Source organism: Panthera leo, chromosome C1 (assembly GCF_018350215.1).
Source record: "Panthera leo isolate Ple1 chromosome C1, P.leo_Ple1_pat1.1, whole genome shotgun sequence".
Taxonomy (NCBI): Eukaryota; Metazoa; Chordata; class Mammalia; order Carnivora; family Felidae; genus Panthera; species Panthera leo.
In genome coordinates this window covers 133383169-133408516 of record NC_056686.1, presented here as the reverse complement: position 1 = coordinate 133408516, position 25348 = coordinate 133383169, and the positions used below count along the sequence as shown (strand labels likewise).

The window sequence follows — 25348 nt, the reverse complement described above, 5'->3', positions numbered from 1 at the left end:
AAATTAACAGCTAATAATAAATTATTATTAAATTAACAGCTAATTATAATTAACAGCTAATAAATAACAGCTAATAAAAATAAATAACAGCTAATAAAATTAACAGCTAATAATAAAATAAAATAATTATTATACTAATATACCATAATAAAAGTTATACGAACGTAGTCTATCTCTCAAAACATCCTATTGAGCTGTACTCATCCTTCTTGTGATGAGGTGAGATGACAAAATGCCTACATGATGAGATGAAATGAGATGAATGATGTGGGCACTGTGACATAGCGTTGGGCTACTATTGACCTTCTAATGGTATGTACATCTGAAGGAGGATAACCTACTTCTGGATTCTATGGACCATGGGGAACCAGAACCGTGGAAAACGAAACTGTGAACTATGGGGACTACTGTATGTGGTGGTACCTGCACCTGTGCTGTGACTCTGCCTTTCACTCCTGGATTCCCAGCACCTACAGTACTTGCTGACACCAATAATCACAATTATAAATGTTGTTTAAACAAATTAGTGGATGCATGAGTGACTATTCTAATGTTTTTGTTAATCTTTATAGAATAGTGAAAAAGCCAAAACATCCATCTGCATACGTCAGGTGAAAGGAAGGGATACTTGGGGATAAATGAATTGTCCCAAACCACTAAAATCTCACCAGTTCATGAATTGGCTATTTACAAGACTCACTCTGATGTAGGTGAGATCTTTTCTTCTAATTGTTCATTATGATATTCCTAATACATAGCACAGTACTTGCCTTTAAAGATATATTTGATGAATGCACTTTAATAACAATGATGGAGATACTAATAAGGATTCACAGCAAAGTTTTTTCCACATATCTACATTTCCAGAAAATTTCTTCTACTTCAGCATGTTCTCTACAGTCTAAAAGAGTCTGTGGAGGTCTCTTGGATAATTTTCAGAATCGTGATGCTCAGTGGTGTCTTTTTGGTACTTGGATGCAACTATTTGTTTGTTTTTCCCACCTTTTATTTCACGTATACTGTCCTTTTTTTTTGCGGTGCCAGAAAATTTTGTTTGTCTACCCCCTAAAGCCCATGTAATAAGTTCAGTGTTTAACTCTGGGCATTACTGATTTTTACAAGTGTTTGGAAGAAGGATGTTCTCAGTAGCAATTAGCATCACCGAGACAGTCCCTTTCTTTAGTAATGTATATTGAGAAATTTTGTTGTGTAAGCACAGACAAAATTTACTGTTTTATTAAAGCTTTCTTCTGATGAAAATAAAGTAGTTGCAAAAGCCTGAATTTATCTGTCAAAAAGCTACAAAACCTCTCAAACCATCATAAAAATTGATGCATGCATTCTCAACTAAGAATATTGCCTTTTCCCTGCCAAAAAATTCACCAAAAGACCAGTGGGTGGAGGTTTAGTGCCCAGAATGTATTGTTGATGATCATTTCTTTAAAAAGGGAAGGGAAATTCAAAATGAAAAAAAAAGAAACTAATAACTCTTTCAGAAAGAAGCAAACACAAGCCAGCTTGAGACACAGACTTTAAAATTCTCTCTCCCTGAACACATAAAAAATGTTTCTCCAGACACTGCTGGACTTTTTCAGAATACTGAGATTAAGACTAGGGACTGGATTTCTCATGTCAGGGCTCTATCAGTGTAACATCATTGCCATCAAACAGGCTGAGCCAGTTCCCATGATCTTGAGTCAAAGCAATAGAGTTTCCAGGCATGACCACACAGAGGCCCAGGAAAAAGGAAAGAAGAGGGGTGAAGAGCAAGTTAGTTTTCTTCTCCTATATCATCTCCCAAAGTCCAGGCTGCCTTTCAGGTCATTAGAGGTAGCTAATAATCATCCTACTACATACTCTTACTACACTTACTACTGCCATATGTATGTTTACATATCTACATGTATTTACACGTGGTTATATACATGTACAATCATCATGCACACATTCCCATTTCTGGGATCAGGTGCCCATTCTTCTCAATTACCTCTTCGATACTTCATGTACACTCATTCATCCCTTCAATATATTTTCAATTAGTAACATCCTCTTCCCCTTTAATATCATCTGCTCTGCTCACAATGGGACTGCAAAGATTAATAGGACACTCTTAATCTTATCAAAGCTTATATGCTTGTGAGCTCACATTCAAAAACACTCATGTTCCTTTCTTTTGCAGAATGGATACCACACCCCATCTAGTCATCTCAGCAACTCAAGCCAGCTTCTGCCCTGGAACAGAACATTCCAACCAGTCTTCCTACACTGAAAACACTGCATTATTGTAAGTCCAATGCTGCAAGCAGCACTTCACTCTTCATTATTTCTTGTCATGATACTTTGAAATACCCCACCGTATTTCAGGCACTAGAAATCAGTTATTCTGGAAGGATCATAGGAGCTGAAAGAAGTATTAAGACAAGCAGAAGATCGCTATGTATTTTGTCTGTGGATGTACATATAGTATCATATTCATTATTTTAAGTATTTATTCCTACTCTGTGTTAACCTCATGGATTGAAGGGATGTTAATCTTTCAATTACAGTTAAGTATGCTGGTCATCTTAGGCTCGGATGGTCTTATCTCTAGTAATTTACAAAATTCTTTACAGTTTTATATCTAAGTTTAGGATATTATATGGCAAGTTGCAGGCCAACCTGAAATTCCCTTGAAGTAAAAGTACTCCCTAAACTCTGTATACTTAAGAAATGTCAACCAATCTTTAGATGCTGAATCTGGCTTCTTAAGCAATTTGTCCAATGTCCCTTCGACACCCTATTTTTTAATGTTAAATGGCAGGGAAGATCAGCAATTTGTCCGGATTGGATGCCAGCCAGTCTGCTAGCATTGAAGAAGTACTCAGCAGACACAACTGTGCTGAGATACAGATGAGAAGAATGAATGGCTGTGGGATACCCAGATAGCACCTGTTTATCAACCTAAGTTGGAGGCTATAGACAAGGCAGGAGAGCAGAAGACAACCTTTGATTAATGGTAACAATCGTGGAAGAAAGACCAGCCTGTAACCATAAGTACAGACATCGCAATTTATTATGTGAAGACTTCATGTTGTTCTCAGATAAAAGAAGTAGACTTGAAAAGAATAGGTTTTCGTCTACAACAGTCCACCACAAGAATTCTGTGAAAATGCATCTTTATGAATAGAAATGAACTGAATCTAAAGACTTTCTCCAGATTTTGATGAGAAAGGATTGTGACTTTTAACACCAGAATCACACAGCCCTTATGCCTTACAATAATTTGCTCTGTTGATGTTTTTAAGTTATTGTTCTTTTACTCTTTGCTATGATTCTGTGTTCACTGGCAACCTCTGACTCCTAATTCAGCTTCTGAGATCCTCTGAGGTACAACATTGGTGACTTAAACAGTCAATATTAGTGTGTCTCCCATTATAAATTTACAAATCAGAGTTATTGTTTATACATGAGCTTCTTACAAATTTGGTTACTGTGAGCTAGTCCCAAGGCATCATGATCATTGATAAATAAAGTTTTTCTAGATCCACAAAGCTGAGGCGGGCCCCCTGCTCTGAACTGGACTGAGCCTTCTAAAGTAGTGCCACCCTGTGGAACTTTCTGTATGACTGGCCAATCTTCCTCTATGATAACTCAGCATATCTCTTTATAACCACAACCCTGGGCCACCGTAGCTTTCAAACAGATTTAGCACTTAAGTATTTTCCTATTTAGTAGTAAGGAAACTGCTATATTTTTCCCTGAACTTTTTAGAGATCACAGTACTTTGCTGATAATTTTGTTTGTTTAGATGATTTGTATTAAAAAGTACACATCCGGTTATATCATTTTACCCCCCAATACTGCTTCTCTTTCTTTATGAAATCTCTTCTTTACTTGTCCACTACCCACATAAATGTACTTCGTTGTTCTTTCCATTGGTTTTATTTTTTAACTAATTTTTTTTATTTTTAAAGTAAAAATTGTATTTACTTAAGGTGTACAACATGATGATATGTATAGCAAAATGATTATTACTATAGTCAAGCTAATTAACATACCCATCTCCTCACATAGTTACCTTCTTTAAACTTTTTTTGTGGTGAGAGCACCTGAGATCTACTGTTAGCAAATTTCTACTATATACTACAATATTATTAACTATAATAACCATGCTATATATACGTATCCTATATATCTCCATTGGCTTTCCTTCTTGTGACATGGTCTTCAGGTCACATCTTGTGACCATTTTCTTCTATGGGACTCATTGCTTACATTTTTCTTCTCAGTCTCCAATTATTTCTATACTGGCTCTGGATTTATTGCAATATCAGATCAGCTGACCATGTTTATGGACTTGCAGGTGACACAATCCATTAAGAATGGAAACGAGGGATGCCTGGGCAGCTCAATGGTTAAGTGTCCAACTCTTGAATTTTGGCTAACGTCATGATCCCAGGGTGGTGGGATAGAACCCCATGTTGGGCTCCGCACTGACCATGGACCCTTCTTAAGATTCTTTCTCTCTCTCTTTCTGCCCCTCTACTCCACTCTTATGCTTACTCTCAAAAAAAAAAAAAAAAAAAAAGAAAGAAAAATTAAAAAAAAAGAATGGAAACAAAAGCAGAGAAAAAAATCACCTTAAAAATCCAGCTTATCTGTATATCATATAAAGCACTAATTAAAAAAAATAAATGCTTAATTTTAGAACTACTTTACATATAGATCAAGAAAGAAATATGGTGTTTTGGCCTCATGTAAATACATAATTGACTGTGTGCATACTTGTAAAGAGTGGTAAACCAAAATTCAAGTTGGACACAGTGATGACATGAAAAGGGGAACAGAAGAAAAGCAAAGAAAAATTATTCTCTGTCATACACAAGAGGTGTCTGCAAAGAGCAAGTAAGCACTCTCAGAGAGGCTGTCTTGATTTCAGGTCTCTGAGTTAGGCATGGTTGCTCATTGCCCTTATTTACACCCATTAGTATACATGTTGTGCAATGCTTTCATGGACATCCTGCCCATCTCACTTTCTCGGGGTTAGGCTTTGGGGTTCTGCTGAATGTCTTGAACTGGTTTTCAAACGCTGGGTTTGGCAAAGCACATATTCTGTTTTGCCAAATGCTTTTCCCCATCATTTTAAACCCCTGTGTATTTCAAAGGAAATTTTACCCACATGTCTCTGATTTATTTACCCCTAACTCATCAAAATGTCATCTTGAAAAAACTGCTATTGGATGTTTAAGAACTCCGTGGCTTCTTCCTGAGCCTTTCATCTTTTAACCAGTGTGTTTCATTTTGCCTCCACCAAAAAGGCCCAGGTTCTGTTGGGAAATCAGACTGATGAGGGTAGTTCTTTGTGTCTCAAGAATTTTCTTCAGTCTTCTGGAGGCTTTTCCTGTATCCCACCTCTCTTTCCTCATCCTCAGTTTCTTTCTTCTTCCATAAATTCGACTTCTTCGTGTCCTTGATTTAAATATGTTGTTCTTTCTTTCCCTGTCATTGGAATTCAGAAAGGAATGGTCTTCCAGGTTCCTGTCTGGGCAATTTATTAGCATAATTCAATTGTTTTGTTATAACCTAATTTGGTCTAGGCAGTAAGGAAAAAAGCATTGCTCAATGTTAATAGCCTTTGCTATTGTTGTTGTTGTGTGTGTTCTTTTCTCTACGCTAGAGTTAAATGAAATTCAAATGTGGATAGGAGGTGTTACTGTAACCTGTTTCTGTGTTTTCATGGCTTCTAATCCCCTTAACGTCACCTGAAGGCCCTTCTTCATCTGAGCACTGCCTCCCTTTCCCTACACCCCCTGACCCATTTCCCTTGTTCACCATATTCTAGTGAGTGTGGTGTTCTTGTAGTTTTTCAAAGGGGCTTAACTTTGTTCTGACCTCCAGACCTTCACACTGCTGTTCCTCCTATTCACAACCTTCTTCAAGTTCTTTGCTTGACAAACTCTATGTATCCTGCAATCTCAATTTAAATGCCCCCTTTCAAAGAGTGCTTTTATGACTACTTAATCCAGGGTAGGTTAGCCCCCTCTCATAGAAGCTTATTTTTCTTCCTCCATGGTATGTTTTGTAATTTGTATTTAAAGAATGATGCCTTCCTTTACTTGTTTAATACTTCTCTCCATTCCTGGATTTCAGGCTCCTTGAGTAAAGGACATGAATACTTAGCATATGATTATTTACCCCAAACTTAACACCTAGCACAGGGACGGCCTCAACAAATCCAGGAATTAACAGACATTTCCATCGGAGAAAAGGAAGGGCACGTAAAACAATGACAACCAGGGGATGGTTTCTATTAGAGTTATTAAATTATATCACATATTATCAACACACTACTAACTTGAAGATATGGGAGGATGTTATTTCAGAAAAGCTAATTTTATCTTACTGAAGTAATATTTTGAAAGCCTAGAGAGCTTTTGGAAATTTTTTGCAATTTAAAGAAAGCACAGTCTGATCAATAGAATTATTCCCCCAAAGTGGCTGTCTTTTGTTTTAAAATAAGAAAACACTGTATGCTTACAATGTTTTTCATCCTCAAAGCCCTCACAAGTATTAATTAATCCACAAAATGATATCTGGCTCCAAAAGGTAGAATCTGAGACTTAAGGTTTATCTGCAAAAGCCTGCTTTGCCCCCAAGCCATGGCAACTTCCTGAGTTCCATCCTACAAATCCTCCCAGCTCAGGAGGCAGCAGATGATTCTCTAAAACCTGCCACAGGCTTTTGACTCCTGCAGGGTTATCCATACACTGTCTCATACTCTTTTGATAAAAATAAAGATGATAAAAATTTAGCATGTTATAAACATGGTTATTTTTGTCAAGCAATTTTTTAAGGGAAAAAGGAAAAATGCCCTGAAAATAATTAGATATCATGAACAGTTAAAACAGGGAATATACAAGATCAAGAAACAAATGCCTATTAGTATATTTGACATTTCATGTTTAAAATCTTTGCTGCATTACAGCACTTGTTAAGCCACCATACGGATTCTCAGAAAATAATTTAGGTTTCTTGCGTTGACAGCATATGGATTTGTATACCATGTGGCATGAATGACGTCACCTGTCAGTGAACTGGGTAGTTTTAGAGATTTTAGACTCCAAGCAGAAATGTATTTTTGCCAATATTCAAAACAAATGCATTATGCTTCTGTTTAACCCTGTTGATCATAATCTACTTCATTAAAGGGAACACTGAGAGGTGAGGCATGGCTACCAGAGGGTGATAGTGTCTATTGGTGGACCCACCATGGCAGATTCCACTTTTGTAATGTGAATCATTTTTCTCCAAGAGTGTGGATCTAATGAGATACCTTTGCCAGTTATACTTAAAGCCAAGGCTTCTCATGATTTCTAGAAAATGTTCAGGGGAGTTCTGAATATAAGAAATAAAAACGATGAGATTTGTACAGCAAAAAATGTTGGACATAAATAAGCTGAAAAAATCCATTTGGTAAAAATAATAACAGCACCAACTTAAAGAACTGTATTATTTTCTAAAATGTTTTAATGTATATTATTGCATAGTAATGTATATTATTATATAGTAGTTCATCCTGGTTGGTACTGTTAAGAGAAAGTACTGAGAGAGCCTCTAGCTGACTCCAGAAGCAATAGTGGGAAGGAAAGAGTGTAGTGGAGATGGAAATGAGGAACATACAAGGTTTGTGGGGAAAAATAAGTGTGTCCAGGTAAAAATAATATAAAGTTAAGTTAGTCAGATAGAAAGAGAACTTTAGAGGTTCTGGAAGATAATTGAAGTCTTGGCATGAATCCTAATGGATAGTTAAAAGTTGGTCCGAATGTGTTGTTTGAGGAAATTGGTGATTATTTTGTCATTGCCCATCATAATGGGGTTATTCATAAGCAAGAGATGTGGGGAAAAGAAGCATTTCTGCCTTTAAAATATCATTAAATAAGTAATTTAATTTAAATGGAGATTGATTGATAAAAGTTGAATATAACCTGTGTTCACAAGACAGAGTAAGATGAGCAGTACTCAGATAGAATCTAGGGAAACTGATGTCAGGAATAGGTAGTAAATTGGCTGACAGTTCCAAAAGTGTTTATAGAGTTAGTGGTGTGTGTGTGTGTGTGTGTGTGTGTGTGTGTGTGTGTGTGTAACACAGACAGAGAGAGACAGATTGAGAGAGATTGAAAACTAAAGAGCTTAAAAAATTGTGGTTTCTTTCTTTCTATTTAGCCATGCTTCCCAATGCCACCTTTCCAAAGTTGTCTGACCTAGAATAGAATATTAAGCACATATATGTACTATCTATTAATATACTATCCATCATTTGGGATATTCAAAATCTGTTTCATTTATTCTTGAACAACTGAAGATTCAGAGTCAAGACAGCCAACTATACACCAGCAAACCAACAAATAATCTTAATGTTAGGAAACTAAATTGACAAAACTATTTCAGAGTCAAGACAGCCAAATATAGACCAGTGAACCAACCAACTAATCTTAATGCTAGGAAAGTAAGTTGACAAAACTAATTCTGAATAGTCTAATGTGTTTGAAATATAGGCATAGCACAAATATGTTATTAGTTATTGATTCAATTTGAATAATCATAATTCAACTTTTTAAAATTCACAATTAATATATATTTTATGTAAAAATTTTAAGACACCTTAAGGCATTGATCAAATATAATTATGTATATATTTGCACATATATGATCACATATCTAATTGCATGTCTATATTGATATTAAACACACACTCACATAGCTCCATTTTCAGCCCAACTTCTGCCATGTTTCATCAAATACTTCAGAGAAAACATTTGCATTTGCTATATCGCAAATACACAGCTCTTTTTTTAATTAATTAATTAATTGATTGATTTTGAAAGAAAGAGGAGAGAGCATGCATGAGCAGGGGAGGGACAGAGAGAGAGGGAAAGAGAATCCCAAGCAGGATCCACTCTGTCAGCATACAGCCCAATGCAGGGTTCAAACTCACAAACCGTGAGATCATGACCTGAGCTAAAGTCAAGAGTCAGGTACTTAACCCCCTGAGCCACCCAGGCACCCCAAATATTCATCTCTTTTAATTATTTATATGTACTTTGTTTGTTCCATAATACAAATTTATGGAAAATAAATACAATTGCTTTCCTATTCACTAGACAACTACACTTTGCCAGGCCTTATATGAAATCCTAATAAAAAAGTGAGTGAGACATAGCCTTCCCTTCAAATAGCTTACAGTTCAATAAAAGAGAGAGAAAAGGAAACAGGCAACTTTAGTATGATTATTGAAAGAAGCAATTTAGAGATAGAAGCAAGGTCAAGCTACTAGGGACACACAATAAAGGATTAACCTGATTCAAATTTGAGGAATCAGAGAAATACTTCACAGAGAAAATGCTAAGTTGAGACCCAAGTAATTAATTTTGAAAACAAGGTATTGTTACATCTAATTAAATTGAAAAAATCATCTTTCTCTATAAACAGCAAACATACATATATTTGTTAACATCTGAATCAACAATATAATTTTTTTTTTAATTTTTTTTTTTCAACATTTATTTATTTTTGGGACAGAGAGAGACAGAGCATGAATGGGGGAGGGGCAGAGAGAGAGGGAGACACAGAATCGGAAACAGGCTCCAGGCTCTGAGCCATCAGCCCAGAGCCCGACGCAGGGCTCGAACTCACGGACCGCGAGATCGTGACCTGGCTGAAGTCGGACGCCCAACCGACTGCACCACCCAGGCGCCCCTCAACAATATAATTTTAACACAACTTTAATATCTTAGTATTAAATCAATTGACAGACACGTCTTTTCTGAACAAACCCTAGTCTCAAAAGCAATGTAAAGGTATGTATGATATAATAAAGAAAATACAAGTCATGAACCCTAACTTCAAAGCATTTAAAATCTAGCTGTGGAGCAAGTCTATTACCCATGAACTAGGGGTGAACAACACAAAAGAGTGCTGAGATTAAGGAAATAATTGTTACAGAAAATCCAAGCTCCTTCAGGGTAAGAGCCCTGTCTTAATCATGTTACCACTCCTAGCCTGAGGGTATGTTATTTGAGAACAGATAATAAATAAGATAAATCAGAGATCATGAAAGAAGTCTATAGACTTGATGTTATAGAAAATAGGAAGCTCTTAAATGCCTGGACAAGGAAAATGAAGTAATGAAGGTACTGTTTAAAGAAGATTTGTGTAGAATTGCTACACAGGATCATTGGAAGGGGCACAGTAGAGTACATGGGAGGGTTGGGGGAGGGGCGGTGAGATCAGAAGAATTGAAGGCCTGGGCAAGGATGTGTGTGTGTAACCATAAAGAAAAATGTGGGTACCACACACATTGCAGAGAAACTGCTTTGGAAAATGGTGACTTATTTGATGGGCCATAGACAAAAAAAGAGGATCCAAGAAAATTTCTTCTAAGCCTGGATGCATGTTTGCTACTCATAACGATAGGCTTGATAGAAAGGGAAAACAGTTTTGGAAGAAGGTCCTGATGGGTTCAATCTGGGAGATTTCACTTCTGAGATGACAAGGAGACACAGTAGAATAAATGACTAGTTAACACTTTAAGATAGAGGATAAGAGGCACGCCTGGATGGCTCAGTTGGTTGAGCATCCAACTTCAGCTCAGGTGATGATCTCATGGCTCATGAGTTCAAGCCTCGAATCAGGCTTGCTGCTTTCAGTGTGGAGCCCACTTTGCATCTTCTGTTCCCCTCGCTCTCTTCCCCTTCCCCACTCACTCTTTCTCTCTTAAAATAAAACAAATAAACAAAAAAATATATAGAATGAGATAATGAAAAGAAAAAAGTATAGATCTGTGTATTATAAACTTGAAAGTAAAAACAAAAGCCATTAACAGCTTCATTGGTGCATTAATTTAACACACATTTACTGAGTTCTTAGCATGTTCTAGCAAGTGCTACAATCATGGAAATGGAGTTATGGACATAGGAGACAATACCTCTGCTCTCACAGAACATTTTAATGAGGTAACAAACAAATAAAAAGAAATTGTATAATATGCCACATGGTAGCAAGTTCTATGGAGAAAATAATTTAGGGTAAGAGAAAAAAGTGTGATGGAAATAGTGGATTTTCTTGTTTGTTTATTTGTTTTTAAGGAATATTATGAAAGATCCATCTTTTTTTTAAGTTTACTTATCTATTTTGAGAGAGAGAGTGTGTGAGAGAGCACCAGGGAGGAGCAGAGAAAGAGACAGAAAGGATCTCAAGTGGGCTCCATGCTGCCGGTGCAGAGCCTGATGAGGGGCTGAAACTCACAAACCTGTCAGATCATTACTTGAGCTGAAATCTAGAGTCAGAGGCTTAACCAACTGAGCCACCCACATTCCCTGGAAAGACCCATCTTAAAAGATGATATTTGAATAGAGATTCCAAGCAAATGAAGAATAAGCCTTGCAAGTTTCTGGGCCCAAAATAAATGATTTTGTGCCAGGCAGAGGAAAGAGCTGGTATAAGCGTCCTGTGAGAGAAGTAAGGAGGTCAGCTTGGCTGGAGCAGAATGAACGAGGAGAAGAAGGAGAAAGGTGAGGCCAGAGCCATAGCTGACACCTGTAGAATCTGGTGAATCCAGGATGATTTTCAGTGTTTTCCCTGGAAGATGCTGGAGGCCAGAAGGAATTTGAAGTAAGCAGTGGCATCACCTAACTTACATTTTAACAAGATCACTCTGGCTGTTGTGTTGAAAATAAAACGTAGAAAGCAGGGGTAGAAGTGGCACGTTAGTTGGAGCCGATTGCGTTCAATCAGGTGAGAGATGACATAGTGAGAAGAGAGCTGATTCTGGATATATTCTGAAGGTAGAGCAAACAGCCTAACAGACGTTTAAGTTTATTTCATGAGAAAAACAAAGGAGACAAAGATGACTTTAAAAGTTTTGACTGAAGAACCTGGAAGAATGGAGTTAGTTTACTCCATCTAGTAAAATGGAGCAGATTGAAAGTAGCAAGTTTGGGAGAACATTAGGATCAGTTTAGGACATGTTAAGTTTGAGATGTATGTCCGATATATAAATGAATATGCCACAATATATAGTACTAGAGTTTAGAGCAGTGGTCCATGCTGGAGAAGTGGTTAGTGTAACACAGTACATAAAACCATAGCACTGAATGATACACTGTAGGGAAGAAATATAAAGAAAAAGAAGTTAAGTTGAGCTCTAAGACGAAGATGAACCAGCAAAGGAAATGGAAAATGGATGTCTATTTAATTAATTGGAGACCCGTGAGAAAGTAGTTTACTGGTACTTATATAAGGAAAATACTTCAAAGAGACATCAGATGGGTTAAATTCTCAGATCTAATGAAAGAAATGAGACTTTACCAATGGATTTAGTACTATGGACAAAATTGATGACCTTGATAGGAGATTGGTGGTTGGGATAAAAGCCTAAAAAGGGGCGCCTGGGTGGCTCAGTCAGTAGAGCATCCGACTTGGGCTCACATTATGATCTTGCTCCTCGTGGGTACAAGCCCTGCATCAGGCTCCATGCTGACAGCTCAGAGCCTGGAGCCTGCTTCAGACCCTGTGCTTCCCTCTCTCTATGCCCCTCCCCCTGCTTGCACTCTGTCTGTCTGTCTCCTGTCTCTCAAAAATCAATCAATAAATAAACATTAAAAAAAAAATTTAAGAAGCCTAAATTGAGTTGGTTCAATAGATAAAGGAGGAGAGAAATTGACAACAATAGAGGTAGGCAATTCTTGTAAGGAATTTTTATTCTAAGGCAAAGAAAGTAATACAGTGGAGATGGGAGATCTAGAACATGCAAAATTAAAGAACGTAAGAGAACTGAGCTAGATAAATAAACATTTTTGGTGCTGAGGATGAGAAAGCCCAAAAAATGAACTTCATTCATTTTACTTACAATGTTTCAGGCATTCTTTTAGTCATTAAGATACAACAATAAAAAAAAAATGGAAACAAAAAATTCCTGCTTTCACAGATTTATAATCTGCTGGTAAGGGATTTATAATCTGCTGGTAATTTTTTTCTTAAAAAATTTGCCAAAATTTGCAGTAAGCCCCAAATAATCTCTGCTTCCTGTTATTCACAGCCCGGTGTAGTCCTTTCTCCTTGAGTGTGGACTGGATTTAGTGACTTAATTCTGACCAAGAGAATATGGAAAAGTTGACAGGATATCACTACCATGACTAGGTTACAAGAGATTTTGCCTTCTATCTTGCTAACAGAATCCCTTGCCTTCTCAGTTTGCATGCTTTGAAGAAGGAAGCTGCCATACTGGCAAAGTCTATGTGGCGAGAAACTAAGAGCAGCCCCCGGACCACATCCCTGAAGGAGCTGAACCCTGCCAACAGCCATGTGCATGAACAGGAAAGCCAATGGCTTCCCCAGTCAAACCTTCAGATGTGACCCCCAATTCTGACTTAACGTGTGATTGCAATCTTTTGAAAGACTCTGAACTAAAGGACTCTGCTAAGCCACACCCAGATTCCTCACCCACATAAACAGGAGACAATAATGTGTACGGTTTCAAGTTGGTGAGTTGGGAATCATTTATTCTGTAGCAGTAGATAAATAATACAGTACTGCAGGGAAATCATCACTTACCAATTGTTCCAATGGAGGAATGACATCTTTCAAGACATGTTGTGAATGATTCCTCCTGTGTCGGGATATCTGCAAAAATATTGACGTTAGATACTATTATATTATTTTTCTCAAAACAAGCTTTAAATGATTTAAAAGAGCATATTTTAGTAAAAGTACACAGATATATAACCATATTCAGATTCATTCAAGAAGTCAAAGTAGATATAAAATGAAAAGTAAATGTTTTGGACGTTAACTAATTTGAATTAAATGTGTACTCAAAGACGGCTGGCTGCAACAATATCTCCTGTTCCACATACTCCTTTTACCATGTAACCTTGATACCCTTCCTCACAAGTGGTGGGTCTATGTTCTTTCATTTTGAACCTGGGAAGAGCTTTATGGCTGTTTCAATAAAAAAAGTATGGCAGAAGTAAGTGACACTACATGATTTAAAATATTAGAGCATAATAATGTCATGTTCTTTTAGAACCCTCTCATTTGGAAAATATTCACCATGTTGTGATGAAGCGCAAATCATCTCACACAGAGAGAGCACAAGGAGAGGCCTTAGGTTTTCTGGCTAAGAGGCTAGCTGAGGTTTGAGCTACCAACCGCCAGTCATAGGAGTATAGTATCTTCTGATGTTTCCCTCTGCCAGCTATTGAGTCACACCCCCCCCCATGTTTCAAGACCTAGTAGAAGCCTCAAACACTGTGTAGTAAAATAGGCTGTTCCCGATATGTCTTATCTGAATTTTTGACAAGTTCTGTCAGCATAAAAAAAAATCAGTGTTTTATACCTCTATATTTGTATACCTTTTATACCTTCTACATCTGTAGAAGAAGAAGATGTATTCTTCTACAGATGTATTTAAACACACAATAATAAATAGCTAAGTGTTTTAGGAACAGCATTTTAAAAATGCCTTATTGTTTCTACCAAAGCATCAAAGGCAGATTCTATAATAAAACAAAAAGAGAAAAAGAAGGAATTTATAATGAAATCCTGTATTGTTTGATAACTTCAACAGAAGCTATAATTAATAATACTATTTTACTAGATAGGAATTTTCCAGTATTTTACATGAACAAGAGAGAGGTGGGTAGGGAAAGGGGGACAGGACAGGGAAGTAGGAAAAGAAAGAATGAGAGAGAAAGAGAAAGAGAGAGACTGGGGGATGAGTGTGAGGTATTAAAGAAATAAAGTGGGTCTGCCAAGTGCCTAGAAAAGAACTTTGGATGTCTTTGAATCTGGTTACTGGCACATGTAACTGACTGAAGGAATTAAATCAATGTCTGTTAAGATTTTGAGAGAATTGTATTACCAAAGAAAACAGAAGCCTGACCTAAAAAAAACCTGTGACTCCATACACCCTTGATCCCCACGTTTGCCCCACAAAACTGCATTATGAAGGCAGTACAACCTCCAAGGAAACCATTCTCTTCAAAGCTCACTTTAGATGCTGCCAGTGGGGGATAGCAGAGAAGGAAGAGCCTGTGGAGAACAGCGCCAGAAACCTTGGAGAACAATGGACATTGGGAATTATCCCAGAAAGGAGAGCCAGGAACTGACTCTGCGGCCAGGGCAAGGGTCTCACAGGGCCTGCCCAGCAGGCTTTAATGATCATTCCATCAAGTGACTGTGGCTGTTTACCATTTATTTCCTTTACAAATGAGAGTCATTTGTTTGCTTGTTTCCTGTTATGGAGTTCTTGCTCCACCATTGCCTGTTGGATGTGATGGGAAAAACAGAACAGAGAACTTATTTTTCAAGTTCTAAACCCTTAACCCCCTGGAGAGAAATTAACCTGATGGAGAGAGTTATGTTTATCACCAGCTATGCTGATATTGGAGTTTGATGTGGTAACTGCATTAGAGTTTTGGTTGTCTTCTTTGGGGAGTCGGAAAGATATTGGAAGGCAGATGCCAACTGATATACGGTGAAGGGGAGGGAGGACTGTGACAAACCCTGATGCTTCCGCACCAAAATTGTGTCCTTTTTCTAGGGCACATACCTAGACTGCATTTCTCAGCCTGCCTTGCAGTTAGGAGTGGCCACAAAACTAATTTCGGACCAATGGGATGTGAGCAGAAACAATGCGAAGCTCTCTCAGTTGAAGGCTACTAAGCAGTGAGTGCTTTCCCTCTGTGTTCCTTCTTTCCTCATATGCTGGCTGGGAGTAAACATAGAGAGAGGCCCTGCAGGATGATGAAGGTGCAAGATGGACGAAGACTGAATCACCATGTGGAGAAAAGCCAAACATAGGCCAGGAAAACTCATTTTGTATTAGTTAATAAACTTGTTATTTTGGGATAATTTTATACTTAGAGAAAAGCTGTAGCAAGAGAGCTCCTGTAGAATTCTAACTGCAATGTAGTGAGAAATAAACTTCTATTTCTTAGAGCCATTGTGTATTTCAGAGAATTTTACAGCTGCTAGCATTACCCTAAATAAAACCACGATAGTTGATCTTAATTCATTTTGAAATGAATATATATTATATAGTATATAGTATAATTATACACATTATTTAGTATATATTATATAGTATATGTTATACATTATATTACATATTATTATATATGATATATGATATTCATATATATTTGGTATTTAAGCTTTTTTAAGGAACCAGGCACTTATTTTATACTGCTATACATTTGGAACTTACTTCTCTTAACTGTTAGTCATTATATTAAGATTTATTATCTTCACTGAAAATTTTATATGTCTTACATTCAATTTACAATGGTGGAAGAGTTCTGGGATTTTTGTTGTTGTTGTTCCATTTCTTCGAAACCTGTTGGATTTCCAGTCTTTAGTCCTGTCTTCAGCTAAAAATCATTCTCTTTGCATATAAACATCTCAAGCTTTAAATGTTAGAGAAAGTAGTATCAAGCAAATGTCTCAACAATACTGATGAATAAGCACTGGGCATTCTCTTATATCAGCCTTACCATTTCTTCTATGGCTAACCCATGCCTTCCTTTGTCCTACCACTACTAGATTTTGATGGGTGTATTGGCCCATCATCCTCTCCATATTCTCTTCCAGTGGCTATAGAAAGTTTTCCTATAAGACAATGCTTAAAGATGTGTTGTGTATGTATTGCGAGAGGCACAAGAGATGATTTTAGCTGATGAATGTTTTAATTTTAATTATCATTTACACAGTCTTAAGGTTTAGCAGAAAAACCTATCACATAAAGACATTTAACTGGTATGAATATATTTTACATTAAAATAGAGTATAAATGATACAGTTAAATAAATAATATGTAGTATGCAACATGAACATGGAAAAAAAAAAAACCTACAAACGTAGTAAGTGAATGACTGAAATTTGGGAAAGAAGTTTTAATGAGAATTCAGAACAGAAATGACCAGTTACTCAGCACATCCTTAGTTCACCCTTGAAGGGAACTGTTGGGTCCATGGTATAGACAAGAACTCGAATTGAAAAATGGCACAGTATTATTGTCTGTAAACATGTATTCAGTGTTTATTATTTGTCAGGCACTGTTCTAAGTATTTTACATAAATTAACATACTTAATCGTCACTCCTAATGTAGAAACGCAGACACAGACAGTTTCAGTAACTTTAAAAATCCAGAGCTAGTCAAAGGCAAGGGTGTTGTTTAACCAGTACCTAAGCCTTTAAATATTGTACTTTATTGCTTTGCCAGGGATATAATGTATACGCATAAAGGCAGTCATCACATTCTTGGGGAACTACAAAGTTGAGATTTCCTGCATGCATAAGGGGATATTTCCAAGGTACAAATTTGAGTCAAACTTACAAATTTGTACATGTTTACACAGGAAGCTAGAATCAAGTTTCAAATCTGGTATGAATCATCTTAATTTTCCTTTAGGGAAAGTAATATTGCTTATCATTCCTAAATCAATAAGCTAGCCAATCTATCATGTTCAACCAAGTTATGGAGATGCAGAGGAAAAAGAGAACTTTCATCACCTGTCTTTTGCTTTAATGCTCTTCTCGGTTAAGCATTAGGCACAGAAATGTGTTATCATCCCAAATCAGATTACTCTGACTGAGACTTATGATTTAGGAAATCTGGATCCAAACCTGCCTAGTTGTTATACACAGATATGACAAAAAGTTAAGATATTCTAAGACAGCTGTCGTTATGTAATTTACTTAATTGAAATAATAATTTAAAGAACACTTGAGGTCAATCAAAACTTTGTGAGGTAAGTTTGAAGGAAACAAAGGCTCTCCTAAGCCATACGTAGTATAAAATAACAGAAAATCTTATAGATTTGTACATGTTTATCTATCAATAGCTTATTATTAGTATCTGAAAATTTTGTTAATTTTTACAGGACACTTTCTTGAAAAACATTTCTGCCTAGGACATCAGATGTTCTTATTAACCATTCATTTAGCCAGTAAACATTTCTTGTTTAGTACCTAGTAGTTTCTAATAGTAGATGCTCAAAACATACTTGTTTGTTGATGTTATGAAATACAGCTAATGCTAGTATTGCAAAAAAGAGTACTTCATTTCGGACAGTCCTAATTTTTTCTCATGAACTTCAGGACTTTTTAAATGTATCTGATACCAAAAACCTATGTTTTGCTCTGCGAATTACTTCTGGAAACATTTCAGAGTATTAGCAATGGTGGGCTCCATTTTTCAATCTTAGATCCTTCTTACTTTTGCAGGAATTATTTTAATTTTTCTTTTTTTTAGGGTTTATTCATTTTTCAGAGACAGAGAGAGAGCATGAGGGGGAAAGGGGCAGAGAGAGAGAGAGAGAGAGAGAGAGAGAGATTGAGAGAGACAGAATCAGAATCTGAGCTGTCAGCACAGAGCCCGATGTGGGGCTCAAACTCACAGGACCATGAGATCATGACCTGAGCTGAAGTCAGACACTTAACCACCTGAGCCACCCTGTGGGCATCCCTGTGGGAATTCCTAAGTAACCATTAAATTTGGAAAACTTGAAAAGCAATAATAATATCAATAGCTTGATACTTTATTTTAATACATTATTTTCTCTGTGGGTTACAGAAGCATTTCTTCTGAGGAAGGCTTAAAATATGGCTTTTATGTATGTTTGTTCTTTCTTGTTTCCAAATGTTCTGAAATAGTATATAGATCCTTCCTCTAAACATAAGTGGACATGTATGTATATCTACCACATATTTATCTAAGTGTCCACAGCCTGATTTTTTTTCCTAGTTTTTACACTCTTGCATTATGAAATGTTGGTTTCAATACTATTTTCCAACTCCCACAGCCTGATTTTTTTTACTAGTTTTTACACTCTTACATTATGAAATGTTGGTTTCAATATTATTTTCCAATTCCCATTTGAGAATTTTATGAATTGCTACTTTTCAATTTATTTCCAGTATTTTGTAAAAAGAAACCTTAACCATTTAAAGTATATCTGGCCTATGTACTAAGAATGTTACTTCAGGGGCTCCTGGGAGGCTCCGTGGGTTAAATATCCAACTTCAGCTCAGTTGAATTTGAGCCCCATGTCAGGCTCTGTGCTGACAGCTCAGAGGCTGGAGCCTGTTTCAGATTCTGTGTCTATCTCTGCCCCTCCCCCACTTGTGTTTTCTCTCTCTCTCTCTCTCTCTCTCTCTCTCTCTCTCTGTCTCTGTCTCTGTGTCTCTCAAAAGTAAACAAATAAACTTTAAAAGAATGTTACTTCACAGTTTCTTTCAGAGTGGACTCCATTATGTCTTAACTATTTTCTGTCACGGTATTCTGCATCTTAAACAACTGAGCTTTACCAATAAATACCTGAGTTGTTGGCAGTCCCTCCTCTGAAGAGAAGAAAAAGTGAGGCCTTATCTTTCTGCAATGATGCCATCTTCCTATTGATTTATAATGTTCAATAAATAGGGATGATTTGTAGCTACCATTGGGAAAAAAAATCTTGAAATACAAATGACTTCTGACCTGGATTTTTGGGACCCCATATCAGATGAATATATCACTGAACTACTTTTAGATCAGATCTATGAGTTTCTCCTTCTTTGTTTCCACCTACTAGTCTCCCCACTCCTTCTTGGCCCCTTCTCAGGTACGCTAGCTTCATAATTGTGCAAAACAAAGTGGAAGAATGCAGTACTGAGGGTGTGCAATGCATAGTTTTCTTTAAATTCCTTTTTGTTCTTACTATATACATCATAATTAAGTTTTCTAGATATGTTTTCCACCAAAAAGGAAAATTAAAAAGTCATTTTTTGGAAGTGTCTTCTTTTTTTTCCTTCCATTTCTTCTTCATTCTAATCTATTTAAAGAATATGAAACTGATGGGTGGGACTAGTACTTGGTATGAAGTAAAAATAACAGAATTTGGGCATATTATTTTCCTGGTATAGGAAGGTCTCCTATGAAAGTTATACATAAACATGAAACATTCCACATAGCTCTGATTTTAAATAGATTACCATTTTTGATGAACGTTTAGATCTTGTGGCTTAGAGTTGAAATAAAAATCGCTTGAATAAAAGCATTAGTTTGCTGCAGCATTTTCCCAGACACGTACATTTTCTGAGGCGTACCTCCCATTAGCAACCTCCCTGGATACTTGGATTTAAAAACAGAAATAAATTTGTGGTCAAGTGTAGTTGTTATCTTCACAGTTTCTCAAAAGCTCCCCCCAACTCCTTCAATATATCCCAATTCTTATGTTCAAATCTTCATTTGTTTGGCCAAATTCTTTTTTTTTTAAGCTATCACAATCAGAAATTAAGAAAAGCTCATTTAGTTGTTACAATATAATAAACATCACCCTAAATGATGGCTGCATTTTTTAAATCATGTGTATGTGGGAGATAACTGCTTTGGATGGAAAAAAAAGATAATATATGAAGATATTATCCTATCATGCATTTAATCTTCTAATTTTGCCCGTTGGTGGAGACATGCCAGTTCACACATGTAAAATCATAATTACTCATCCACTAACTATATGTATTTTTCATATTCTTAATAGGAAGTAATGACATTAACCATAGAGAAACCAATTTCTTCTGTCTTGTTCCTTTTTAATGTACCACAGGTATATTACTTCACATTTAACATCACCTCCTCCCTCTGCCTGTGATATCATTCAATTCTCATAGTGGGCACTCATAAGCAAATGCTCCCCTTTTTGTTTGTTTGCCTCTTCCATAAGCCTCTTTTGCTCTATCTTGTCAGAAATCTGACACTCTATTTCCCTGCAGGAAATAAAAGGGAAAGATTCAAAAACACTCTGGAGGACATATTAAAGTTTTTCAGGTTTGTTGTTTGTTTTTTGTTTTTTCAGTTTGTTGAATATTCTTTGGTCAGCATCTGGGCCATCTGTGGTGTTCACCAGCCTTTCAATCCTGGGCCAGGTCTAGGTGAGTTAAGTTCAGCTTCAACCACACTTTATTATCTCCCAGACAGCCAAAGAGAAGCACCTGCTGGAATGATTTAACTTCCTAATATTTCTCCCTTGCTTTATTTATCCCAAACACATGTTCCTCCAAGAAGAAAATCAAACTACCTTACGCCTTCCTGTTGAAATAAAAAGTAGTTATATAAAGTGCACACAGACTTACTTGTTGCTAAATACTGTTTCCTTTAGTCCTCTCATTTCTTTTTTCATGCTTTCAATAGAATGTTTCTCTCCAAGAATTTTTTTCAGATTGAGAAATGTCATTCACACGGACCTTGGACACACTAGTATTTTAGCCTTTTAAAACATGCTCTTGAGATAAAAAGTGCCAGAGCCAGAAACACTGCTATACCTGAATAATACAATTTCCTACATTTTTTTCCTGCAGAGTACATTTATGTGTTGTCTTTTTAGTTTTTAGTTTACTTTTTTCTCTGTAGGTTCATTCGTATTTAGACATGAATTCCAAATTGATAGGGCAAACTACGTGCTAAAATAGACACATAAACATTTTATTCTACTCATAATACTATCATTGGTATTAAATCTAAGGCATTGCATACTTCGTTAGAGCCACAGCTATAAAATTACTATTGTTAGCACATAATATAGCTTACTTAAAACCTCCCTTATTCTTCATACAGAGCTATTACTCCATTGATAAAAAACAAAAATAATAGAACACCTGGGCCAAACTGACATTCTCTCCACAACTGCAAGTCATGTTATCTTTTAAATAAAAAGATTCAAGACAGCAGAACACAATACCAAGAAAACTATCTCATAAACACCTCAAAACAAAGGAAAATATTACACAAACAATTATTGAGGCCCCAGATTGTTAAAATGGTCTATCTAGTTTAGCCAAATTATAAACAAGTCACCATTTGACTATGTTGGACAGAAACAACATATAGCTAATTTTATAATGTTTAATGGTCCAAAAACTCTGAACAAATTAGAATCAAGTTTTATTTTCAGTCTCAAATATAAAGTGTCTTTCATTGACCTAAAGTGCTTAAGTTGAAATATTGAGTTTACGCCATACTTTTTCAGGTATATGTTCAATCACTAAAGAAGAGGTTCTATCATTTGGAAAGTAATCCATAATATGTCGTTTGATCCATGAAAAGTAAAGTGTGACAAAGATATTTACTCATACTGAGATTTCTATAGTCTGCTGACACCTTTCCTCATACATCATTATTTCTTAATGCAAAGCTTGGACATGTACTAACTCACTGAAAATGCTCTGCCTGTGTGTAAAGGTCACTTCTACAAGCATTGCAGGAGGCAAAGCTTTTCATAGCTGTACCATTCTTTCAAGATTTAACAGGTTTTTGGTCAAATATCTAAAATATGCACATGAAGACTCTCGGCAGCTTCAGGCAATATCTATTAATTGTATCTTTCCAGTTTCCTTTCTTTATGTATTCTTTGAGGTTTTCAGAGACCCCAAACTCACCTTCTGCTGCCGAAAAAGCAGATTTAGTTCTGAAGGTTAATCCAACTCAGCAGGATTGAAGGATGGCACTTTTCCTTGGTCGTAAGTATGTTGGCTCAGGCCAGACAGCTGTTAGGACATTCTCCTCTGGGAATCGTGCCCTCAACACCCACCGTTGATGCACATACATGGTCTACTGGCTGCCGACTTCCGTGCCCATCTGCTCAAATGGCATGGTGCCCACTCACAAGTTGGCTGGATCCTTGCCCTTAGTGTGTAGATGCCAGGCAATGATGGGTTTAGATGGGCAGCCTGCATAATACTACAAGTGACAATTTTTTTCTTTCTGTCTCTACAATATCTGTCCTCTGTGCCTTCTCTGAAAGGGAAACTCGTGTTTTTCCACCTTTGATTGTACCTGTGAACACTCATAGCCGTCCTCAGGTAGATGTGCAAACGTACCCAACCTGCCACCACGAGTAAGATGAAAGAGAGGAAAGGATCCACAGAGCCCCAGATGACAAGTTCTAACACTGAAATGGGTTGGATTGTGAAAATCCCGACCACCTGGAGTCTGTCAGAAGAAATTTAGCATGGGTGTAAGTGCAGCAGACCTCTCACAGATAGCAATGGCACCAGTAAATAGTTTAAGTTAGAGGACTTTTTGCCTGTCACAGCCCCAGCACAAATTACTTGCCTTGTACTGAAAAGGCACATACAACAGTAAATGTAATAAATCACCCAAAAAGAACAAGCCTAACGGGAACGCGGTTTATATGCTGTGGGGGGGGGGGGGGGGGGAGGGGGAGGGGCAAGGGTGCAAGCTATGATACTCAGACCTCAGAAATAACCCTGACCGGAGGTCCTAATGGAAAGAAAAAGAAACAAAAATAGCATCTCTCTTTCTAATCTACAGCAAACCCATAGAGAGGAATAGATTGGCATAGGAGGTTGTGACTTTAATGATCCAAAGCATATGAATGCTTGTTAGCAGACAGCAGACAGACATAAGTAAGAACAACAGTAATGGCTACATCTGCATCCTGGCCTACGGCACTCAAACCAATCAGGCTGCATTGGAGAGCAGTGCCCGAAGGTATGTTCAAGCCACGCTTTCCTTGTGTGTTTATTTAAGGGTGATTGAATTCAGGGTGTTGTCAGTCTGCCTTGGAGAATGGTTATCCAATGTGTAGGCATGATCTTTCTCCCTGAATGTGCTCTGTTGAGTGAGTTAGTTATGTGTGACTACTTGCTCTGTCCTAGTCTTTATACAGTGCCAAAATCCTCCAGTCCAAGTTCCAAAGGAACAGGGCCTAAAAACTTTTGGCTCCAGAATCAAATTAGGCTTCTCTGCTTCCCTAGCCAGAAATGCATAAATACCCAATGGCCAAAACCAAAGAATTTGACATTGTGGAATGAATAGAGCTGTCATATACCACTAAAGTGTGGAAATATCTAGCGTTTGAAGTCAAGACTAGTTCAACATCTTCAGTAATCAGAACAGACTTCTTTGGACACCTTCATGGGTTAGTCTGGCTTTTGAGCGAGAATGTTTCTGGCAAGCTACTGATTCCAGATATCAGAAATGCAAGAACATACGGTTTATAAGAGAAAATCTGCCATTTTTTTGCATCAAAAAATTCTCAAAGGCAGCACATTTTCATAAAAGACAAATCCCTCATCCTGTTTTCCTCATTGACCTTCAAGTTAGCACCACTTGCTTAGATGTATATACTTTAAAAAGAACTAATCAAAGAAGAGTAAGATGGAATACTTGGAAAAATAATATTTATGTGAAACTCAGCTTGGAATTATGTGGGAGAGTTTCTGGTAAAAATAGACAATAGGTATAATCACCTAAAACTCCTCAATCATATTACTAGGCTGTGATTATCAGTGTTCCCAGAGCAAATCATTTTCCTCATGATTTATCATGCCTTGAGGGTAAAACAGTAAAAATTACATACTACTAATTTATTGAAAATGAAGAAAAGCAGATGTCCTCTCTAAGGAATCTTGAGGGTAAGAATTATGTTTTACTCATCTTTAAATCCACCGAATTTAGCATAGTTAGGAATATATATTACAGGATTGGTCATTCCAAACTCTATATTGAACCTCTTTATACATGTGACCTATTATTTCATTCCATTAACCAAAACTTTCAATAGCCTATAATGTCTTCTTTAAAGTATCTCATTGGAAACATATTCATCATTCTCTTCAAAAGTCAGTGATCTTTTCCAGATAAACTCTTATAATTTCTCATAGGAGATTTGCCATCTTTTCTTACTGAAATAAGGTCAAATTTTCAAAATGATCCCTTCATTAGTCTACAGTTGAAATAACCAATACTGGTGGATGATAGCTCATTGATCTTTGTAGTATAGATGATACTTGGGGCTCAGGTTCCTCTTCTAGAGGGAAAAACTGATAAGTTATATATAGATATAGATAAGTGTGGATATAGGTAGATAGATATATTTCTGCTTTTAAATAGCATTACATAATCACGTAGATTATTATTCTGAACAGTTCTGTGTTCTGCTATCACTTTATCTCTTGACACCCATATTCCCTCAAATGTAAAATATGGCATAGCATAGTACTTATTCCTTATAGGATTACATTAGGAATGAAAACATTAATACATATACAGATTCGGCCACATGGTAAGTCTTCATCGTTATAAATTCCCCTGTATCAATTGTACCATTCCTTTTCCAGTAGTCCTTCTAACAAATATATTCTAATAAGTAGGCAATTAATATTAAGCCAATATATTCATAAATCTTCAACGATTCTAGGGTACCTGAGTGGCTCAGTTGGTTGAGTGTGGAGTGTGGAGCCTGCTTAAGATTCTCTCTCTCTCTCTCTCTCTCTCTCTCTCTCTCTCTCTCTCTCACACACACACAC

General features: G+C 36.7%; 1 protein-coding gene across 2 annotated transcripts in view; it reads right to left on the bottom strand.

The window, feature by feature from the left end:
* The window catches only part of ARHGAP15 (Rho GTPase activating protein 15), a 609505-nt gene that overhangs the window by 521083 nt on the left and 63074 nt on the right, over positions 1-25348 (bottom strand). Inside the window, exon 3 of one of the 2 annotated variants that reach the window (XM_042948666.1) lies at positions 13591-13659. The exons of the other annotated variant lie outside the window; for it this stretch is intronic. Within the exon in view, the coding sequence (XP_042804600.1) occupies positions 13591-13659 (69 nt within the window). The remainder of the gene's footprint in view (positions 1-13590; positions 13660-25348) is intronic. 2 annotated transcript variants of the gene reach the window in all.